The sequence below is a fragment of the Amborella trichopoda genome, chromosome 6 (genome assembly GCF_054954075.1).
Source record: "Amborella trichopoda isolate Santa Cruz 75 chromosome 6, AtrichopodaSantaCruz75HAP2 v2.0, whole genome shotgun sequence".
Lineage (NCBI taxonomy): Eukaryota > Viridiplantae > Streptophyta > Magnoliopsida > Amborellales > Amborellaceae > Amborella > Amborella trichopoda.
This window is the reverse complement of record NC_142341.1, coordinates 48,520,670-48,543,166: the sequence shown is the minus strand read 5'-3', so window position 1 is coordinate 48,543,166 and position 22,497 is coordinate 48,520,670. Positions and strand designations below refer to the sequence as shown.

At 34.0% G+C, this 22,497-nt stretch overlaps 2 protein-coding genes across 2 annotated transcripts; one reads left to right on the top strand and one right to left on the bottom strand.

Annotated features, from left to right (window-relative positions):
- The first annotated feature begins 2,273 nt into the window (after positions 1–2,273).
- Positions 2,274–6,844, top strand: LOC18441910 (thioredoxin F-type, chloroplastic). The gene is made up of 3 exons (XM_006852135.4): positions 2,274–2,749; positions 6,331–6,430; positions 6,513–6,844. Exons 1-3 carry the CDS (start codon positions 2,442–2,444, stop codon positions 6,648–6,650), a joined length of 546 nt encoding a protein of 181 aa, XP_006852197.1. The 5' UTR covers positions 2,274–2,441; the 3' UTR covers positions 6,651–6,844.
- A 2,262-nt stretch (positions 6,845–9,106) lies between these two features.
- On the bottom strand, positions 9,107–14,501 carry LOC18441911 (rhamnogalacturonan I rhamnosyltransferase 1). Its single transcript, XM_006852136.4, has 8 exons — positions 13,653–14,501; positions 13,245–13,312; positions 12,994–13,082; positions 12,410–12,575; positions 11,967–12,256; positions 11,659–11,863; positions 10,696–10,853; positions 9,107–10,070 (listed from the first exon to the last, which is right to left on the bottom strand). Exons 1-8 carry the CDS (start codon positions 13,930–13,932, stop codon positions 9,821–9,823), a joined length of 1,506 nt encoding a protein of 501 aa, XP_006852198.2. The 5' UTR covers positions 13,933–14,501; the 3' UTR covers positions 9,107–9,820.
- Positions 14,502–22,497: the final 7,996 nt, after the last annotated feature.

Genomic DNA, 22,497 nt, shown 5'->3' with positions numbered 1-22,497 from the left:
CATCTTGAAGACTACTCCAATGACGTCACTACCAATTTATAGGCTCAAATAAGTATAGGCTCAAATAAGTTTCAAAAGATGTTTTTGACATATTATAAAACTGACATTTTGGGAGAATTTTCTGTGAAAACAGACATTTAAAAGGATTTGTCCATTTATTGTCTGGTGTTCTAATGTTTACACATATGTTGTACCATGTATATCGATCACACTAACAACCAGTCCCTTTCTTTTAAGAAAATTTATATAATCCTATGGATTTTTTTATTAGCATTTAGAAACTAAATCAAAAAATAGGGGAAGAATATTAAACAGTTTATCTCTACTGGGTACCTAGATAAATTTCCCCATTTTCTGTTATTTACTTCCTCACTTTTTTCACCCTCCTTCAAAATTCAAATGTTCAAGGAACCATTAAAACTGGAACCCTGATTCTTAGTCAGAAAAGCACAAGACAGAACAATAGAAAGCTACCCACCACATGCCCAAAGAGTTAAGGGAAACCCACAATTATATAATAGCGATAGATATTACAACCACCACAATATTTTCATCATCTCACTCTTTATAATCATGAACCATTAATTCTTCCACAAATACAAGAATTGAATCACTCATAACTTCCACAAATACAAGAATTGAATCAGTCTATAATATCGACATTGGTTGGTTTTCTTGGCGTGCTTGTAGAACATCTGCCATGCATAATGCCTTTGTTTCAGCTCTAAAATCCAACACTTTCAGATGCAAGAAGTGTAGTGTGATTAAAGATTAGGGTAACTAGACCATAGTCCAATTGATTATGGTGTATGGTACTCCATGGTTACATCGATAATTTCCGATGATAAATGGTCGGAGATCAACCTTAACGGGACCAGTGGCTCTCAGGTAAATTTCATCTCTAACCATCCATCACGAGTAGTGGTATGTAATCCAGTAACCCATACTATAATCCAATGGATTCACTTACCCCAAAACAAAAAAATAATCCAATGGATTATGATACACATTCCGTGTATGTATAGGAACTAAGAAGGGGCGGTAGAATGAACAATCGCGAAAAAACCAGGTCCTTTCAGTCTAGGATCCCAAATTTATAAACATGAAGAAAGAGACAAATCAAATTAGAATAAAATACCATAAAAATCATTGAACAAAAAATTTTTAAATTTTGACTTGACAAAATTCCACCAAAAAATCCATCCAAATTAGGGTTAAAAGACTCAAATTATTACAATTTCTACAACATCTTAAATCCCTAAAACAAATGCTTACAAAAAAAAAAAGAGAAAGAAGAAGAAGAAGAAGAAAGAAAGAAAGATTAGAGCTCAATCCTCAAACCTAATTCATGACTGAAAATCTTAGATTAGAGTTTATGTCTACCATGTTCTTCATATTCTCTGACATTTTATGTCCATCTTGTTTCTTTATTGCCTATGCATGTTCTCTCTCTCACTCTGCGTTTCTTTATGGAAGATTTTGTGTTTGTTTCTCTCTCATTTTGCGTAATGCTCGTCTTCTTGTTTTGTATTTTTTCTTGGTCTACTGCATTTATTACTTGTTTAATCAAAAAAGGTGTACATCTTCCCATTACTTAACTATGGTTATAAAAAGAAAGGGGTGGTCACCATACGGAGAGAGAAATAAATATATATTTTTTTGCGTTATGTACTAAGTATGTGTGATTTTTTGTTAAAGCATTTAATGAAAAAATTCATATCGTATATTTATCAGCAACTTATCATTTTATTTTTTTATTTCAACTTAATTTTATTTTAACTTTTAATTAATTTTATTTTAAACATATATGCTTTTTTCACTCCAATTTTTTGAGCCTAGTCCGATATATTTGTGATATTTTTACATGAAGTATTTTTGCCGATTCGTATTTTTTACCCCATTTTTTCATCCAACTTTTTAAAATGGAAACGATTTATTTTTTATTTTATGGTAAGCCGATATATTGATCTTCTTCGATTTAACCTAACCACCTGGTCGAATATTTAGGCCCATACCTGTGTCGACCCGGCCCAAGGAAAGATAAAAATTAAAACAAGAGAACCTAAAGATAGTTTCCAAACTCAAGTGAGAAACCGCAATTTCGAATTATTATTATACATTAATAAGGCGATGACTATTATTCGTATATTCTATATGGTGTACTGGCTTCCTGAAATTGTGGCCACCAGATGCAGATTCCATTTTGTAACAGTGACCCCACTGTTTGTCCATCACTGGGACTGTAATAGATACCGCCTCTCTTTCTCTCTCTCAATGCCATGCTAAAAAATTACGCCTCATTTCCTAATTTTTACAAACTCAGAAGGACTATTTAAATTCTAGGGCACAACAATTCTGTAACCTGGTTAAAAGTCCAACTCACAATTCTTCCAGTTTTTGTATAATCTGCTTCGGAACGGTTATAGCCAAGACCTGGTTCAATGGCTTCTCACATTCTTTCTTCTTCTCTTGGTCCTTCTCAAATGGCGAGCTTCTTATCTGGTTATCCCCAAGCCTTTCTAGCTGATGGATTGAACAAATACAGGTTGAATTCTTGTAAGTTTAGGGTTTCGAGACCTTACGGCGAGGTTTCTTTGAGAGAGAAGGCGAATAGGATTTCAGTTAAGGGGAGCTTGGAGATGGCAGAGCCAGTTGTGGGGCAGGTTACAGCAGTGAACAAGGATACTTTCTGGCCTATAGTGAATGCAGCAGGAAATAAAGTGGTGGTTTTGGATATGTACACTCAGTGGTAATCTCCTTTATTTTGCCTTTCTCTATATCCATATTTTGTGTAGATTATGATAAAAATAAATTTATTTTTTATGGGTAAGTGATTGAAATCTATTGTGATGAATTTAATTCAGTAGATTTTTTTTGTATACATTTTGAATTTTATTGTTCATGGTTAAATATTCACAATTAATTCGTATAGGTTATTTATTTAGAAATCAAGATATTATTGGTGAAGTAATTCCTGCATGGTATTAAAATTTGGACCTAGTACTGGCTTTGACAAAGGAAAATTCTGACTCTGAATTGGTAGAGTTGACTTTATTTCAAAGTGGGCCCAAAATATGAAGAAATCGGCTGATATTCAATCCACTAACATGGCCAATGTTGGGCACTATTCTGAGAGAGTTTGATTTGAATTTTAATGATGAATTTGCCGCATAACTCACTTGTGTTATGCCAAATTTTTTCGGGTTTTCTTGTTTGAGACTTACCCATTTGAGATTTGGTGAACTGTAAAATCCATTATTCGTATGCATTTCTTCCCCAGGTTGTTTGACTTGGTGGAAATTCTTATGCAATCTTTGGTGTTAGTTTTGTTGAGGAGAGTGGTTGTTTTGATTTATTTGTTTTATTGTTAATTGGATATCTGAAATTATTATGCGTTGTCATCTCTAACAATCGCAATTTGTGATCTAAAAATGTGAGGAGTTATATTATTCAAGTGGCATTTGTCTTCTCTGCTTGCCTCCTCTTAAGAGAGTCGTGGTATTTTTGCATTATTTCTTATTGTTTGTGTATTGTTTCACTGCTGCATGTCTTGCTGTTTATCCTTGTTTAATGATGGGCATACCATGCCAACACTTGTACAAGAAGTGTTTTATGATTTTGGCTGGGCACCTATCATCATCATCATCATTTTAATCTTATCCCAATTAATTGGGGTCGGCTACATGAATCCTGGTTCTTCAATCTGCGCTATTAAAGGTCATATCCTCAGTGAGGCCATAAGTCCCCATATCTTTTCGGACTACTTCCAACCATGTCTTTTTGGGCCTATCCTTTGCCATTTTCAATCATTCTACTTGAACTAATTCGCATCTTATAACAGGTGTTGTATTTGGTCGGCGCCACACATGGGTCAGCCCACCTAAGTCTACTCTCTCTCATTTTATCGCCTTGGTGCCACACCTAAATTCTCGCAAATCGATTCATTACGAATTCTATCCCTTATTGTCTTGCCACTCATCCATCTCAACATCCTCATTGCCGCTACACTCATTCTATGGGTATATTGTTTTTTGTCTGCCTAGCATTCCTCCCCATAGAGCAAAGCTGGTCTCACTGCTGTCCTATAGAACTTTCCCTTTAGCCTCATTGGTATGCGGCGATCACATAAAATTCCAGTTGCACATCTCCACTTTGCCCACCCAGCTCTAATTTTGTGTGCGACATCTTCCTCGATCTCTCCATTTTCCTAGATTATCAACCCAAGATATCGAAAGTGCTGTCTTTTTGTACTTCATGGCCATCAATCTTAACTACTACCTCGTCTCTACTTCTATTATTACTAAATTTACACTTTATATACTTTATCTTAGTCCGACTAATTTTAAAACTTTTGGATTCTAGAGCATCCTTCCAAAGTTCTAACTTTGTGTTGATGTCGTTTTGGGTCTCATCAATCAAAACTATGTCATCTGCAAACAACATGCACCATGGTACCTCATCTTGTCGGTGCCTAGTTAAGTCGTCCATAACTAAGACTAAGAGGTACGGGCTCAATGCTGACCCTTGATGTAGACCTATTGTCAGAAAACTCACTCGTCTTTCCACTAGTTGTTCGTACGCTAGTAACCACTCCATTGTACATATCTCGCACCAAGTCGATGTAGTGTTTAGAGACACGTTTCTTTCCCAACACCCGTCAAATCAAATCTCGAGGTACTCTGTCATAAGCTTTCTCTAGATCAAGAAAGATCATGTGGAGGTCTTTTCTCTTCTCCCTAAATTTCTCAATCAGTTGCCTAAGTAGGAAAATAGCCTTAGTTGTTGACTTCCCTGGCATAAAACCAAGTTGGTTTTCAGATACACTCGTTTCATGCTTTAGTCGTTGCTCAGTGACTTTTTCCCAAAGCTTCATAGTATGACTCATAAGCTTGATCCCTCGATAGTTTTCACCTATATCGTTCGTAAATTTTTTCTAGGAAAAACAACAAGGACATTGTTTCTTTCCATTGGTCCTATCAATTCATGTTTCAGCAATTCATCCGCAGAGATGCGTTGAAAAATGTTGTTGTTCGACACAAAAACAAAACTACCTTTTTTCATCAGAGTTTTATATACTGCAGGGCCTGGAGATGTTTACGATTATAGTTCTGTTTAATTGTTGTTCGGAGGGGTATGATTAGTCATTGGGTCTATGCATAAGTCTTTTGTGGGATTGCTGGTTCAGAATGCTTAGCAGTTTCAAAAGGTTCAGAAAGTGTGGCAGCCATTGGATTATGGAAAATACTGAAGTGTATAATCTAGAAATCTGTGGATAAGCTTCCTAAGGTGGAGAATGAGAAACGTGTGGATACTAACCCAAGATTACTCTTTGGGAAACCTCAAAGGTTGTTTGATTAAATTTTCTCGAAGGGCAAGAATTCTAGGAAACAAGTAATACTTTTGAAACGATTCAATCCCAGAAGTGTTTTTTTCTTTCCCAACCAAAAGCAAACAGAATTTTAATGCAGTAGGAGAGGCCAGCGGGTCTTGAAACCATTGGCATTGTTGGTCTTGAGCCACCTATATGGGAAGAGGGTCCCCTTTGTTTGTTTCCTGAGAGTACTGCAGCCTGTCTTTTGCTTTCTGTCAAGGTTATTCGACTGTATAATTGGTATTGCAGCATCTTTGTTTCTTCTCAGCCAAGTATTTGATATTTGCTGGCCTGGTTTTATTTCTCATGTGCAGCGAATTTTTTTTTTTTGCACATCTTTACTTCATAATTGATGATACTCTACATTGAATTGGTAGAGCTCTTTACACATTATGAATTTGCAAGCTCATAAGTTAAGATTTTTTATATTACATTTATGAAGTTCCGTTTCAATGCACCCACCTATCCCCTGTTACTGGAATATTGGTTCTTCTAGACCACGCCGGCAAATACAATTTTCGGGAGTGATGTTTTTTATGTGGTTTCTGTTCCTTTTGCATTTTATTTAGATACGAATTATTATTTGTGGTTTGAATGCAATATTGGAGCAAATCCCTATGCAGAAGTTTTACAGTTGCATGTCATTATGCCTTTCCCTATTCCTGTGATGCCTACTTCTCAGTAGGCATTAGGCATTGTTACTTCATTTCATCAATAGTAGTCTTCGAATGAAATTATTTCAATTCGAGTGCTTTCTGAAATCAGGAGATAGAAAAAGATTCAATTATATTATGTGTTTTCCAACTGTCGTAATGGGATTTGCAGTTTTAGGGTTATAGCATCAAATTCTTGATTATCTCATGTTTAGGATCAAACTGCCACCAGTAAAGTGTGACCTTTTTCTTAGGTTACATGTGAACTTGGAGTCGGATACTAAAACTGTTACCCTTTGTATGAAGGTGTGGTCCATGCAAGGTGATAGCTCCAAAATTCCAAGAATTATCTGAGAAATATAGTGATGTCATATTCCTAAAGCTCGACTGCAATCAAGAAAACAAGGTCTGTGGGGCTTCTTGCGATTATTTTTTGTTAAATCGAAACCGCCCCTTACTCTGTCTCATATGTATTATTTTTCTTGCAGCCATTGGCAAAGGAATTGGGTATACGGGTCGTTCCCACCTTCAAGATTCTGAAGGAGAACAAAGTTGTCAAAGAAGTAACAGGAGCGAAGTTAGATGATCTTGTTGCTGCTATTGATACTGTTAGATCTAGCTCATAACAAGTTCCCTCCAAATTATGGAGTAGCCATATATACTCTATTTAGAACGAAACATCAGTAAAATGTTGAATGTAATTGTTATTGAAAATCTTTGCAAAGCTTTTTTATGACCGTTGTTTCTTTACATCTTGAATGTCAACTCTCGGCCCTTCTCATGCTTATCTTTGTAATCATAAATTATGTTACTTTCTTAACGGCTCAAAGTAATGTCCATCTTTATTTTTCAAATCATAATCATTATCCTTGCACTAATACTCTGTTTGCCCCATGTGAACCGTCTTCAATACATTTGCACTGAAATCTGCATTTGATACTCTGTTTGCCCATATGAACCGACTTCAAGACATTTACAGAGACATTTCCATTTGATACGTCAATCTTGGAGCCTAAACCTTAGAATTTACTTTACGGGTTGCTCAATTGGGTCGATGATGCATTATGTTTTGCTTTTAAAACATTATTCTTGTCTTCTGAGTAATGAAACTAGTTGAGTTAGAAGATTTTTCGTGAATTTTAATGGTGGTTTAGAGAAGATTTTCCTATCTTTTCTTCCTTTTAGATATCTTTGAACAAATAAAGTCAAATAGTTGTCGCTGTTGAGTACTTGTTTGGAGCTAGAAATGTATTGGTCTAGCATTGGGTACACCAAAACCCGTGCAGTTGCACCTTAAACATAATTCTGGGTTTCTGAGGACCCAAAAAGCTTGTCAATCTGCTACAAGAAAATAAAAACAAAGAAAGGCATTTGGGTGCCTGGAAATGCTGTCTAGTATCTACAAAATTTGAACATCTATTTTAATACAGAGGATTGATCAGACATGAAGCATTTTAGGAGCTCGAAGATCATTTCTTTTGTGATGAATATGTTTGTCTTTTTCGGGTCCTCAAACCGAAAAACTAGATGGGGTTCAGCCGCATGGATTCTGGTGTCGCTGCAGCTACAAACAAGGGACATTATTCAGCAACTTCTCTATTCTCACTTTAATGTAACTGTTTTTTTACTATTTAGAATGGCATGCCAGAAATATTAACCTTGAAAAGGGGTAGCAAGAGACAAAACCTGGATTGCAACTGGTTACTTCGTCACTTGTGCTTTAATTTTTGAGATTCTTTACTGTAGAAGAGTGTAAATTTAAGACCAGATTTTTGTGAAGAAATCCAAGTAGAAGAGATAGAAGACACTTCCCAACTAATTAAAGTGGTCAAATGTAAAATTAAGGTGCACCAAAAAATCCATTGTAAAAGGCTGTTTTGAAGTTGGAGACCCTCTAATTAAAGTGGTAAAATGTCGAATTAAGGTGCACCAAAAAATCCATTGTAGAAGGCTGTTTTGAAGTTGGAGACCCTCTAATTGATCATCTCGTATGGATATAGGAAAAAAAAAATTGAGTCTTAAAAGTAGTGCATCTTGCAATACGTTACCTAAATCATCTAATTTCAAGATTTTCATTTGTTTATAGATCTACTTGATTTGAACCATTTTTGGAATCTAAAATCTTATAATTAGAGATGAAAATGGACTCTCAAACCATCCTAAAATTTTTAACACCAAATATTATATCTTGTGATAAAATTTGATGGTCTGCCTTACTTCGATTGTTTAAGGTTCCAAAGTTAAACAAATCACACCCAATTCTTTAAGGTTCCAAAGTTAAAGCAAATCACACCCAATTAGAATGCATGATTACTAGGTCTCAGTTCAGTATGTCTCATATAAAAATTCTATCCGATTCTCCATATTTGTCCAAACTTGAATCACGGGTTATTTAATGTCCAAATTATATTTTAAAAATTGCTGAGCTGGCTTAAAACCAGAGGGGCACCGGTCTGAGTCTCCCGTGGAATTGGAACTTGGCCCTATTAGCCCCAAAAATGATGTTTCAATGATATTTAAATGCAATAATTTAATGTTTAGAGTGAGTTTAGATTTACACTGACCTTAAAATCGATTTCAAGCCCAAACATGTAAAAACTTTCTTTCTTATAGATTTTCATTCGTCTAAAGAATGGGAAATTTATCAATATACACATAAGAGAGTAATTATTTACCATTTTACCCATTTGGAGCCATTCCAACTCAAGATCATGTATTCTTTTATCTCCTTTTATGAGTATTTTAAAATTAAATCAAAAGACATAAGTGCTAAAGTGTTTATCTTATGTATAATTTGATAAATTTCCCTTAAATAATTCACTGAGTTGACCAAGCCAGCTTGGAACCAGCAGGTCACTGGTCCAATTGCCATAGCCAGTTTTTAGAAAACTGATCCCAAAACTTGGGTCAACACTGTCTTCGAAAAGTTATTTATTCAAATGGCTAACACAAATTTGAAGTTTCACAAGTACCAAGTTGTTGGAATATCTGATAAGCATGTTTATTTTTTATTGATAATATCTTACTGATGAATGGACAAATGTAGGCACAAGTTGCACAAGAGGAGAAGAAAACAAGCATGAATACAAATTTGGGTACCACCCAACTTTGAGTTGATTTTCCCCATAGGAGATTCAAGGCAACAGGAAGTCAATCTTCCCTTAAACTGTCCAACAAAATGAGATGTACAATCTTTCATACCAGTTTTACACATAAGAACGGAAAATCGATTCAGCCATTTTGACAAGAACTATGCAGCAACAATTCCCCATAGAACATTACGGTGTGACCAGTTTTCTGTTAACACAAAGAGCAGACCCATGCAAAAATTTCATCAAAACCGACCTGTGATAGAGATTTCATTTGATGATGTAGAACTCTTTCCATAATAGTTGCAATTGCTATCTGAAAGCCATCTATCTTGGCTTGGCACAGGAGGAGGTTTTAGAGACATACATGCTGGCTTTTTTGGTGCTCCATGTAACACTATCTTCTCCACACAAATCTCCAGTCAAAAGACAAGGGGAGATGAAAAATATTCAAAATCCGAGGAATGTGTCATATTTTCTATGAATTGATAAGGGTTTCCCTAACCCTTTCTTATTTGAACAGAATAAAAGAAGCAGGTCTCAGATCCTTGAGCACTCATCACATGGCTCCAAGAAAACCCAATTCATGCTTACATTAATGCTTCAAAAGGAACTCTGTGACCTCCCCACTTTATTTGGGTCAACACCCCAAAAAATAGATTTTTCAACTGAGAGTTATATCCCCAAAAATATAATAATAAGTATATCTAAGTATCTGATCTCAACGTGTCTTCGGAGTAAGACAGGCATTCCTCAGGATTAGAGTAGAAGTAACCCTCTTCCTTGGGTTTATCTGAAATCACCAACCTTCTTGCAGGCTGACCCATCCGATTTGTATGAGCGGCCTTGACCGCTAGAGAGAACTCATCCCATGGCAATAACCCACTGGTATGTTGGTCTAGTAGATGAACTAGAAGCTTTCGGTCCAATAGTACAGTTCTCCGGAAACCCAAGAATCTATTATGTAAAAAGGCAGAAAATGAAATGAATAGTGAAGCACACAAACATGGGGTCCAAATATAATTACTGTTTTCTTAAAAAAAGTAATATTGTAATATAATGAGGCTATTTAAAAATATAATGTCCTTACTATTGGGAGATTTATTCTCTTATTTATAGACATCTGCCTGCATTTTGTATTTTTGAAAAAATAAATCTATGCTTAAATGTATATATAATCCTACAAGACAATTAGAACTCAACAAATCTATATGATTCCATAAGAGAAGCCTGAGTTTACAGAAGTATCTTTTCGAGGAGAAGGCTAACTGAGTTTGTAGAAGCTTAACTTGTGTTTCAAAAGAAATGTAAAAAGAATTATATCTTTTTTGTTTCTTGCATTCTGTAATTTTACTTTTATGAGATGCTCCTGAACTGTGCCTCAAATTTCCTGATGAAAACCAAAATTTTGGAAATCTCCTAAGAAATCACCTTGGGGAAAAATTCTTGAGAATGAGATTTGTCTTAAAGAGAGGTATAGAAAGATCACAAGAGAAATGAATAGATATATAAATAGATAGATAGATAGATAGATAGATGCAACATAGATATACATAAGCCCTAATAGCCCTCAACCTCATACCTGCGATGTCCTTCAACAACCTTGGCCATGTTACCATCATATGTGGGGACGAAGACATCACTTGCCAAGGAAACTAGATAATCCAGTGCTGCCATCTGAGAGGAATGGTTTTGGAAGGGCTTCAGATTAGAAGGTTCCAATAGCATTTCCTTTTGTACCTGTGCAATTTCACAAAGTAGAACAGTTCAATAGCCTCATAGAGCTCGCAAAAAACTTGAAACCTGGTGGTCTTTTTTCTGAGTCACAAAGTTATCCAAAATTTGAATTTCTGTCATAGGACAAAGAACCAAATAGTCAGAGACAATGAAATTGCGTCTAACTAGTCACCAAAATCACTCTGTTTGAAAATAAAATAAATTTACTAAAGGGTGAGGGTACTTTTGTTATATGGAGGTTCCTACTCAAGGTTCTCTTCGAACCTTAAAAGGATTTTGATAGGAAAGATGGGTGTTGAGGTCAGAGACACAGGAACCTGCACACACATGCAGCCCTTAATAACAACCAAAATTGCTTCGCTAATGTTCAACTTTTTGTATGTTACAAGGATCCTTCTAACCTAAAGCTAAAGGATTTTGAGATGTCAACTATTTTTCTCTGACAGGGAGGGCTTTAAGTTTAAAGATATAGATGCTGTCATTTTGAGTTTAAAGATATAGATGCTCTCTTAAAGTGCACTTCATAAGTTTAGAGAATAATGCTATTCAACCTCCAGATAAAGTTATGAAACATTCGCTATGCAAGCATCTCAAAAGTGAAACAGTATCAACTACAAACAGTCATTTGTTTCTTGTCTAAGCAACTATGCGTGGCATTGAGTTCTGTGAACAACAATAAGAAAGAACATGAGTACCTCATGCATGTGCTTGGAGTTCGTTAATTAAATGACGAGATAGAGAACATAAGCTGAAAAAATACGCTCAATGACAAAAAATCTGACAAATATAGCGTTTAATTCACACTAACCGTATTTGGGAAAGCCGAATAGAGAGAAGACATCCTCCTTTCTCCCCCGTATATCTCTCCAGCAGCAATATACACTTGGATATCCTTATCAAAACCAAGAGCCCTCAGAACTAGTGCAGTTTCCTCTGGTGTCAGTGGGCAAAGTCCATCTCTTCTTTTCAGTTCAGAGTTTATAACTTTCTCTTTCCACCATGGATATGCATACCTGCAAATCAATTGAGTTTTTTACGACCATGTGGATGGGGGAGGGGGGAGGGGGGAAGGGGGGAGAGAGAGAGAGAGAGAGAGAGAGAGAGAGAGGATCTTACCTCATTCTAGTCAATTCATCTTCTTCCTCTACGCTGCAACCATGAGTGCAGCCAGAAAAAGCTAGCATGTCCATCTCATAACGGAGATGAAGAACTAAGAATGGTCCATTCCTTCTCAGTGAATCGATGACTCTTCTGCCCAATTCTTCAATTTGGGGGGTGAATCGTAGGGCACCATAATTTACCCGACAACGAAGCCTTTGGATATCAATAGGCAGCCCATTGTTAGCCAATCGAGCATCTGTTCTATTCAAATGCAAAATCTTGTGTCTCTTCGCCAAAGGTAGAATCTGTTAGGTAAGAAATGAAAAAAGAGTTCAGTTTCTGCTAAACTAACTTCCTCACAGAGAAATTTCTCTCTCTTTCTCTCTCTTTCTCTCTCTCTCTCTCTGCTGGACAGGGTCCAAATATATGAACACATGAACAGGTAGAAAATAGTGAACCTGATTGTGATAGTAGGAGATGTTAGACCAACTGATGGGCGGCATGGAGAGGAGCTGTCCTTTCTCCATTCTTCCTTTGAGCCTGGGTGGAAACTCTTTCAGTATCCTTACTTCATCTCTCAGAGATGTTATGAAGTGGTCGACATCGAATATGTCTCCAAAATCGCTGCAATATCATGTTTCAGCTCACCGAACAAATTAATAATTGAGATGCACACATATAGACACTTCTCTTCTATTATGAATCCAAAATCAGATTGGAATTTCAAATTCCAACTGTTTTATTCGTTCCAGATTTCAATTCATGGAAGAATTGCAATTGAAATTTCAATACATGGAAGAAATTCAGTTTGAAACTCAGACAAGAAGCCAAAAATTCAGTAAACAAAGGTGAAACTCGAACCTTCGCTTGCCAATTACCCAAAAAAGCCTTGGTTTACTCCACGTCATTAACTTTGGCATAAAGCACTACTCTCTCACTCACTCTCACTCTCACTCTCTCTCTCTCTCTCTCTCACACACACACACACACACTCAAACACACAGAGAGAGAGAGAGAGAGAGAGAGAGAGAGAGGAACTCACCTTGGATCAGCCCAGAAAGAGGACTTATCCAGCTCTGGTACTATCAGAGTCACATTCATGTATCTTGCTATGGCTACCATGTCACAGATCTGCAGTTTGTCAGTTAACCATTGTCATGAATGGAAAAACCAGAAAAGCCCAAGAATTACAGTTTCTCATTTCTCAATAAGAAAGGAGTCCAAGGATCCTGATTATCAAATAAAAAAAGGACTTAAGAGTGGAGAGGAAAGCAAGTAATAATGGAAACTAACCGCTGCTCGCATCTGATTAAGTCCACCATTGCAAGAAACCATTAGGTAGCCATTGTTCTTATATACCCCTACATGATCAAATGTAGAACACAATGAATAAAACAGCAAATATATTGAAACCCATCAAGTAGAAATCAATGGTTAAAGATTTTATATCTTCTTGAATTGTATGTTCCAATCTATTCTTGTTATTTTTTATTTTTTTTTATCCAGAGAGAAAGTGTAGTGAAACCTGGATAAAAGAACAGAACAGTTCCATGGAAAGCCATCAAACACAAAGCATTGGTAAAGTTTAACAAGTCTATGCAGTGGTACAGAGAGAGAGAGTGTGTGTGTGAGAGAGAGAGAGAGAGAGAGAGAGAGAGAGAGAGAAGAGAAAATGCAGCTCCAAGAACAGAAAAGGCTTACTTTTAGGAGGAAGAACAAACTTCGGAGACGATAAGGTAATTAAGTTCGAATGTGGATCAGTATCAGACTGAGTAAAGCAAGAAGGCCAACCCTTAAGCAAGCGAGGTGCCCATAAGTTCTGCAAAGCACTCAACTGGATCAAACACGTCCAAAGAAGAACAGTGGTTGTAGCTCTCACCATCCAAACCTGCAACTTAGAGTGAGAAACCCCCTGATTTTTTATCTTATTACCCCCTTTCATCTCTCTGAAAACTCCCACAAAAAGGCACCACAACCTCATTCCTTCAAACCCACTTCACATATCACCACTCCTCTCCAAACCAGAACTCAGAGGTTGAAAAAGAACCCACATTTCATCCTCCAAGCCTCTCTCTCTCAAAAACTTCCAAAGGACACCTTTCCCTCTAAACCCACTTCATATAAGCGCAATCTGAGCAGACCCACCATGGATTTCACCAAAACAACAGAAACTCAGTTGGGAAAAGCCCCTAACTTTAGCAAACTTCCCCTAAATCTAGAGGAACCAAAATCCAATATTCCCATTTTCCGCCATTTTTTCTTATTTAAACCCAGCTAGATTACCTACATATAAATCCCTAAAACAGCAGACAATAGATGAATTTCTCGCAATAAACTAGAGAGAGAAAGGGATAGAGAGAGAGAGGGCGACCATTACCATGTCGACAAATCTTTGAAAATGTTAGAATAATCTTAGAAAATTCCAGTTAAAAAGAACAACTGTAGTGAAGATGGATGAGATGGGCCTGTTTCTACTAAGCAAATTTAATTAATATCGGTTTTTATTCTTATTACAATATTTTACCACACTCAAACTGGTTTTTAGATGTTAATTTTGAGATGTGAATAATAGGTCTCTATATGTCCGAGAATAGCGAAATTGCCCTTCCATAGTTTCAAATTGCCAAAAAAATGAGGGTATTTTAGAGTGTGACATCATCTACATAAAACATTAAATATCACTAACATACACAAGATGGTAACATTATACTCATGTGGATAACGTTACATCCTTTTTAGTGACCAAAAATATTATTATTAAAAAAGAAATTGTCTCATTACTATATATGCCTTCCAAAAAGTGTAAACCATCCATCATAAAAATGGATGCAAGTAGGTGTTCCATCTAATTTTTAAATTTTACTTATTTTTTTATCTTCATGATCTCCATATTAGAGATTACATATCCTCAAAAATTAAGTTCACAAATCCATCTAAAAAATAGATTTATTAATAGGCCTGCATTTTCTACATAGGCAGTCTTGGCTGCATAGAAATCGGGTTTTATTAAAAATTAGTGTATTACAAAACAATGGTATATAAGTCTTTAAAATTTGTGGAGTGCAATTATAAAATGCTTTATAGTATTTTGAGTCCAAAAAATAGTGCATCTTGCAGTACATTATCTAGACTGTCCATTTTCAAGATTTCGTATATTTATAGATCTACTTGATTTTAACCATTTTTACGATTTAAAATTTTATAACTAGACAAGAAAATAGATTTTGCGATAATCCAATGAATTTTTTCACCAAAATTACATGTTATGATAAAATTTGGAGGTGCGCCTTAATTAGATTGTTTAGGGTTACAACCTTATAGAAACTGTACTTTTAAAAAAAATATTGTATTACAAAATAATAGAATATAAGTATTCAAAATTTATTTAGTACAATTATAAAAGGCTATAGAATTGTCTACAAAAAGACCATTTATCTTTTGTACATGGATGTAACAATTATTTATACTTATTAAATGTCAAATTAGAAGCCCAATAATTTTATTTTGGAACTTTGTGTCTATTCAAATACACTCTTACAACCACCCATTTTGAAATTTACGGGATAACGATGGTTGTAACTTCTATGTACAAAAAAATAAACGGTCTCTTTATAGATAATCCCATTAAGAAAATGAGTGACCTAAAATATCCTAATATTCAAAAGGTTGTGGTTTGCATAAGGTCGAGACCTTGTACAATCAAAGTAAGGCGTACCCTGAAATAGTATCGAAAGATATTATTTCAGTATTAAAATTCTTTGTGATGCTTTGAAAATTTATTTTCATCCCTAATTATAAAAATTAAAGGTTAAAAAATAGTATAGATTGAGCAAATATCTGAACACATTATAATTTTTAAAATTGACGGTTTAGACAATGCATTGCAAGATATACTATTTTCAAGACTTAAAATCAATATTTTTTTCATGTTCATGCATCTCGAGATTGAGATGATTGAATTGAGGGTTTTTGGGTATCGAAACTACCTCTGCTAATAAATTTTTGATATGCACCTTAGTTTGATTGTTTAAAGCCTCACCTTTACATAAACTTCTTCCTATTCAAAATCGTAAGTTATAAAAGAAAGGAAAAATGTTTCACAACCCCGAGGCATAAATGATGGTGTTTCATCTAAAAGTATTTGTACTCAACAGTTAGTCGAAATGGTTTTTTCATAAAATTATTATTTTTAATTTTTAAAATTTATTTATTTTTTCCATGATCTCCAAGGTAACATATCCTTAAAAAATGAGTCAAAAAAATCCATTTCAAAGAAATATTTTAAAAAAGGGACCCGTTTCCATATGGAATCACAGAAACCTTGTCCTAAAAGAAACCCTTTAGCTAGAGAGAGAAAATAGTAAAGGTAACCGAAGGGATAAGTTTTTGTACGATTACCTAAAAAGGTGTATAGGCAATGTGACCCTATTTCCTCTTCCGTACACATGTTTCTTGAGACCTTGGCGGTGCTCAATAATCTCTCTCTTCACATGTTTCTCTCTCTTTAAATGAGTGGAACCCAACAACCTGGACCTAGTTTCTCTCTCTACATATTTTCCTCTCTCCTAAACATGGCACAATTACACCTTGGGAGAAGATTTCCACTCATTGAAAACGCCTGAATCAATTAGGCTCTCTCGCCATGAGTGGAATACAAACTAAAAGAGGCTTTTCTACTCTCCTGCTGTTATAAAACACTAATCAATGGTGTGAATCCCCTGTAGAAATGTATACTCAATCCAAATCATCGATTGAGTTTGGATCGGATTGAATTAATGATCTTAGAATAATATTAAAAATAAAATAAAAATTTATAAGGGACCTATAAAAATAGGGTAATCATCCTTCATATGCCTATATTTAAATAAAATCAGAAAAAAAAACCTCAGCTCTTCAAAACCTCGCCTACACCATTTTTTTAAATTTTTGATTTTTTTGGGACGAAAAATACCCTCAACAGTAATCTTTTTATCGTAAAGAACATTACGATAATTTAAATACCATAATGTGTAGAAAAGTCTATACGGGAAGTAATATACCGTAATTATTAGGATATTTTATACGGTAATTTAAATATCGTATAAAACATTACGATACTTTAATTATTATAATATATAAATATATTATCTACATCATTCTTATTACCGTAATAGTTGAAATGCTTCAAACCGAAGTTAATATCAAAACGGCCCCTCTCCTCCCGGTGAACTTTCTCTGTAAAACCCGTCTTTCTCTATCCAGTAATGAAAATGGAATCCTTAAAAAACAAGCAATCCAATAATTTCAATGCCATATCGATCATGCCTTCTCTATACCTTTATCAACAGGTCATAAGTCTATGTAGTGGTAGGAATCTCCCTATCAATCATCTCTTTAAAAACCAAAATAGAATGGCTCAAAAGTCCAACATTACAAAATGATTTGATCACAATGTTGCAGGTGAGAGAGTCGAGATCAAGCCCAGACTGGGTCTTCTCCAATATAACCCCTGCCGCATCGTCCCATCTCTGAAAATCACAATAACTACCAAACAAAATACAGTAACTATAAGAATCCAGTTCAGGCTTGTTCTCGAGGAATTGGCCTGCTTCCTCAAACCTCTCCTCTTTGCACAACCTTTCAATGATAAAATTCTAAACACAATGACCAGGGACATGACCTTTTGCCAACACCAAATGGAGAATCTCCATGGCCTTAGTAATGCCACTCCTGTTGCAAGTCTTTTCGATCAAAATTTTACAAGTCAAAGGCCCAGGGCAGCAAATGTTTTTCTCCGATAATGGTTTTGAGAAATGTGGGTTTTAGAGAGAGAGACATAGAAAGTTCACATAGGGCATAGGAGAGGGGTAGCTCTGATATTAGCTTCGGTTTGAAGTTTTTCAAAGCATTACGCTAATAAGAATGACGTGAAGAATATATTTATTTATTACGATAATTAAAGTACCGTAATGTTCTTTACGGTATTTAAATTACTGTATAAAATATCTTAAGAATTACGGTATAAGACTTTTATATACATTATGATATTTAAATTACCGTAATGTTTTTTACGGTAAAAAGACTATCGTGGAGACTATTTTCGTCCCAAAAAAACTGAAAATTGAGAAAATGGGTGTAGGTGAGGTTTTGAAAAGTTAGGGTTTTTTTTTTCGATTTTATTAAAATATAGGTATATTAGCGATAATTACCCATAAAAATATTAGGTAATCTAAAAATAAATAAATAAACATATAAGGGGTTTTAGGGAAACCAAGCTAGGACCCATACCATCTCAATGCGATTTAGTTATGATCAAGTGCTATTTGAATCGACAATATGAGAGTGATCTAGTATCTCCCCAGCTTGGAGGGTATTTTTTAATTAATTTTCATTATCTGAAACGGCAAGCCAAATTGGGAATATGGGTGATCCATAGTTAGCAAGTCAAGGAATAATAATATATCGGCAAGCCAAAATATCGGTAATGAATCGGTTTTGTTTCAAAAAGTCAGTGGAAATAATCAGATAAAAAATACGGATTGCCAAAAAATTAGGCAAGTTATAAAGTCGTGGATAATTCAGATTTGTCTAAAAAACACGGAATGAAAAAATCGGATCTGTAAAGATGACATAATATTGAATTATGATTTGCAGTTATTGTATAGATACATTAAAGCCATTGAACAATAATGTTATGACCTTACCTAGTGTCGTTAGAGTGATACTTGACAATGTATTGTCTAAACTTTTTATAAGTCCAACAACAATGTTTAATCTGTAGTCACAACACGAAACATATCATTGTTTTATTTGGAGTAAAAAATAAAATATAAATAATACTTAACACAAGAACTACATTAGTAGATAACAATAACTCTAGACTAAGATAGGATTGTTTGAAGGAAAAAAAAAAAACAAGAAAGGCCCTCAGTATAGGATTGTAATTAATTAAAACGAAATACAAACCTAAATATGTAAAATAGTAGTCAATCCAAAATGCTATCTTGTGTACACCAATAAAATAAAATTAATCAAACTTCTATATATATAGAAAGCAACAAAATATTTAAGCAAATTTAAATCTCACGCTGAATTTCCAGCTGCTTAAATCTTTTGCATACAAAATCTTTAAGCAATTTCGAATCGCACACAAAATGCTCTATATAAGAATGCATTTTTCATTTGGTTAGTCTTCTAACTCTGCCTGTTATTTTGAGATATAAGATTGTTTTGATATCTTAATGTTTGGGAAATGTATTGTTTGTAATTTTTTGTAAAATTTTTTAAATGAAATTATTGGCGAAGCATTTTATTGAATTTTATTTTAAATCAAGATTTTTAATTTACGTTTACTATTAATTTCGTTATCTTTAAATAAAAATTCAATAATATTGAGTTAACGAAGGAATGAAATTGCGGAGAAGACTGGATGATATTTTTGAATTATTTTTGAAAATTAAGGGTACTTACATTTCTTTATTTACATATTTTTCTCAACTTCTGTAATATTATTCTTCTCACCGTGGTAGGGCTCTAAGTCGGAACTCTCAATCGACCTGTTAGATTTCTTTTCACAGAACGGCGACGTGGGACCCACGTGTCTAAGATCGTAACACGTGTGACGACGTACTCGTTGGGGTAATTATTCCTATTCCTCACACGTGTCAAACGGAAAAGTTGGATCGTCTCGCCGTCTATTTCGAGGCGCATGTCTGTCCTTACTGGACCGCAGCTTATTACTTTGATGTATCCATTTTGGATGGGTTTCTATGAGTCTGCCGACTCATCTGCATATATGCGGCCCCCAATCGTAAATACTTTTCAGATGGAATTTTTATCTTTTTTTTTGTTTTTTAGATTCTTCATCTAGACAAACTGATTATGAATATCTAAAAAAATTAAAATTTTTAAATTAAAAATATAATTGTTTTGGTGTATTTTGGTAGATCGCCCCTATAGCATTTTATAGAGGGTACACTTTGTGTAACGTCCATCGTCAATGGGCTCTTGGGTCTGCCGCAGGATCATGCAACGTTTTTTCCATTTATTTTTATATACGTAAATATATACGAGGACATCACTTTTGATACAAGAGGTTATAATCGTCATTAACTGTTTAGATTTTGTTGGCCAACGAGTTCTCACATTCAAGGTGTGGGGTAGTTGCGGTTTGTGATGGTTGTCCCTGATTGCTCTTGTAGTGGCCGAGTTGGAACTTAGAATGCTTGTGTTGGTGAGCTGTCGAGGTTTAGATTTTGTAGTTTTCGCAGCTAAGTGAGTTTATCCATGAAAATAAAGACTTCTTCTCTATTTCTTCATCTGTTTTGTTTATGTAATTTTGGAACTTTGTTCTTTTATATAATGAAACTTACAATCGCACTTTATCAAAAATAATAAAAAGATTATTAGATTCGAAAGTGGATGCTTGAAGATATGTCATTGATTGGATACGTAGTCTAAAATAAAATTTCATAAATGTTGTGATACACTTTTACCTATTGGATTTTTCATCTAATAATTAAAAATGATTTTTCTTGTATTGAAAATAAATACCCTTATAATATACAATCTCTTTATATGCCATTGGCCTCATGTTTAGTGTTTGGACTCCCTGCATTTCAGTAAAATTTAATAATGACTGAAATTGACAAAAAACTCTAATTTTACTAAGAAAATTTAGGGAAATTTATATTAAATCAACATTTATTTTTCTAGAATATAGTCCTATGTAAAATATTGCATAGTCTTATGTATTTTATATGTTACAATTGAGTTGCGCTTTTTTAGATTTTTTTAAAAGTTTTTTTTATCTATTTTTTATATCATATTAAGCTCAAATTTAGTATGTTCATAGTATGAGCTTCATACTTATCAGTATCATATTACTTATAAAAATATTAAAAATAATTAAAAATATATATAACTATCAAACTAACCCAATAGAATTCAATGGTAGTTTGGTAATTTTATGTATATTAAATTATTTTTAAATATATTTTATAGGTGTTCAGTGGTAGAAAGGTATGTACGCATCAAAATAGCTTAATTTGATATATGGAAAAAGAGATAGAATTGTATGATTTATGTTCTTAAAAGACATACTTGATTGCAAAATATGAAAAATAGGACACTATTTTTTTACACAAAAAATAAAACAGAATTTATTTGCAAGTTTTCCATTAAAAAAAAGTAGTTAAGTATATTTTATATTTTACGATTGGGTTCTACTTTTTGAGAGTATAGTGTATTTTAAACTTATTTTCCTTTCTATATTTCGGATCAAGCTCAAATTTGGGGTTGATACTTCTCACCATCTCACATTTGCAAAAATATCAAAAAATATTTTTAAAAATAAAATAACCAAAATATCATTTTTAAATTTATAGAGGTATTTTGGTTATGTTTATAACTTTGTTATTTTTATTACTTAATTATTTTTTTGATATTTTTTTTACAAGTACTTTAGATAAGAAGTACAAATATCCAAAGTTTGAGCTTGATCAAATGTCTAGAAAAATAAAAAAAATGACATACAACATTCACTACATTCACTATGAATAAGTGAGATTTCACATAAAATTTCACTATGAATAAGTGAGATTTTATTTTGATATTTTTTTTACAAGTACTTTAGGTAAGAAGTACAAATATCCAAAGTTTGAGCTTGATCAAATGTCTAGAAAAATAAAAAAAATGACATACAACATTCACTATGAATAAGTGAGATTTCACATAAAATATAAATTATCTAAACTAATTGTAAATTTAAAAAATAAAAAGGACTTTACTGATAATTTCCTCACTGAGTAAGGACATGTCCTATTTTCTTATATTTGAAATAAGTGGGAGTTTTTCCAAATAAGTAGGGGAGAGAAGCGACCCATGAACCATGAGAGCGGAATAAACATTCGACTTTCCCACCCATGATTGGGTGGAGGAGAAAATGGGATTATTAACTGCAAAAATTGTTTTTAAATCTGCAAGCTTGGTCTAAACTCTAAATGGTGCGGTTTGTATAAGGCCGATTCTCTAAACAATCAAAGTAAAGTGCACCTTCATATAGTGTTGAAAAATGTAGTTTTAATATTGAAAATCTTTGTGATAGCTTTAGATTATATTTTTATCTCTAATTATAAAATTTAAAGCTTCAAAAATAGTTTAGAACGAGTGGATTTATGAAAACTTGAAAAGCTTAAAAATTGACAGTCAAAAAATACATTACAAGATGCACTATTTCTAAAACTTGAAATTTATTTTTTTCTCATGTCCATGCATTTTGAGGTCGAGGTGATCAATTTGAGGATATTTGGGCATCAAACCAACCTCTTCTAGTAAAATTTTGGGTGTGTAGTCTAATTTGATTGTTTAGAGCCTCGCACTTATATAAACTAAAAATGGAATGATACTTGGAATTAAGTAGTTTTCAATTGACTTTAGCAACGATGAGAATCTCAAGTTTGATTCCTAGACTACCAAGAGGAATTTATCTGTCAAAACTCGTACGCGTAGTCATTAAACATAATAAAATGTTAATTTCATTACAATTGAATTTCGCACAATTCCGATA

What these genes read in the sequence shown, in the direction of transcription:
- LOC18441911 (XM_006852136.4), bottom strand. Translation starts at nt 13,932, where the DNA reads ATGAGGTTGTGGTGCCTTTTTGTGGGAGTTTTCAGAGAGATGAAAGGG. An exon ending in GTTTGTTCTTCCTCCTAAAA is followed by an intron (nt 13,313 to 13,652) that starts GTAAGCCTTTTC and finishes TTGATCATGTAG; the next exon opens with GGGTATATAAGAACAATGGC. An exon ending in ATTCGGCTTTCCCAAATACG is followed by an intron (nt 10,854 to 11,658) that starts GTTAGTGTGAAT and finishes GAAATTGCACAG; the next exon opens with GTACAAAAGGAAATGCTATT.
- LOC18441910 (XM_006852135.4), top strand. Translation starts at nt 2,442, where the DNA reads ATGGCTTCTCACATTCTTTCTTCTTCTCTTGGTCCTTCTCAAATGGCG. An exon ending in TTGGATATGTACACTCAGTG is followed by an intron (nt 2,750 to 6,330) that starts GTAATCTCCTTT and finishes CTTTGTATGAAG; the next exon opens with GTGTGGTCCATGCAAGGTGA. An exon ending in ACTGCAATCAAGAAAACAAG is followed by an intron (nt 6,431 to 6,512) that starts GTCTGTGGGGCT and finishes TTTTTCTTGCAG; the next exon opens with CCATTGGCAAAGGAATTGGG.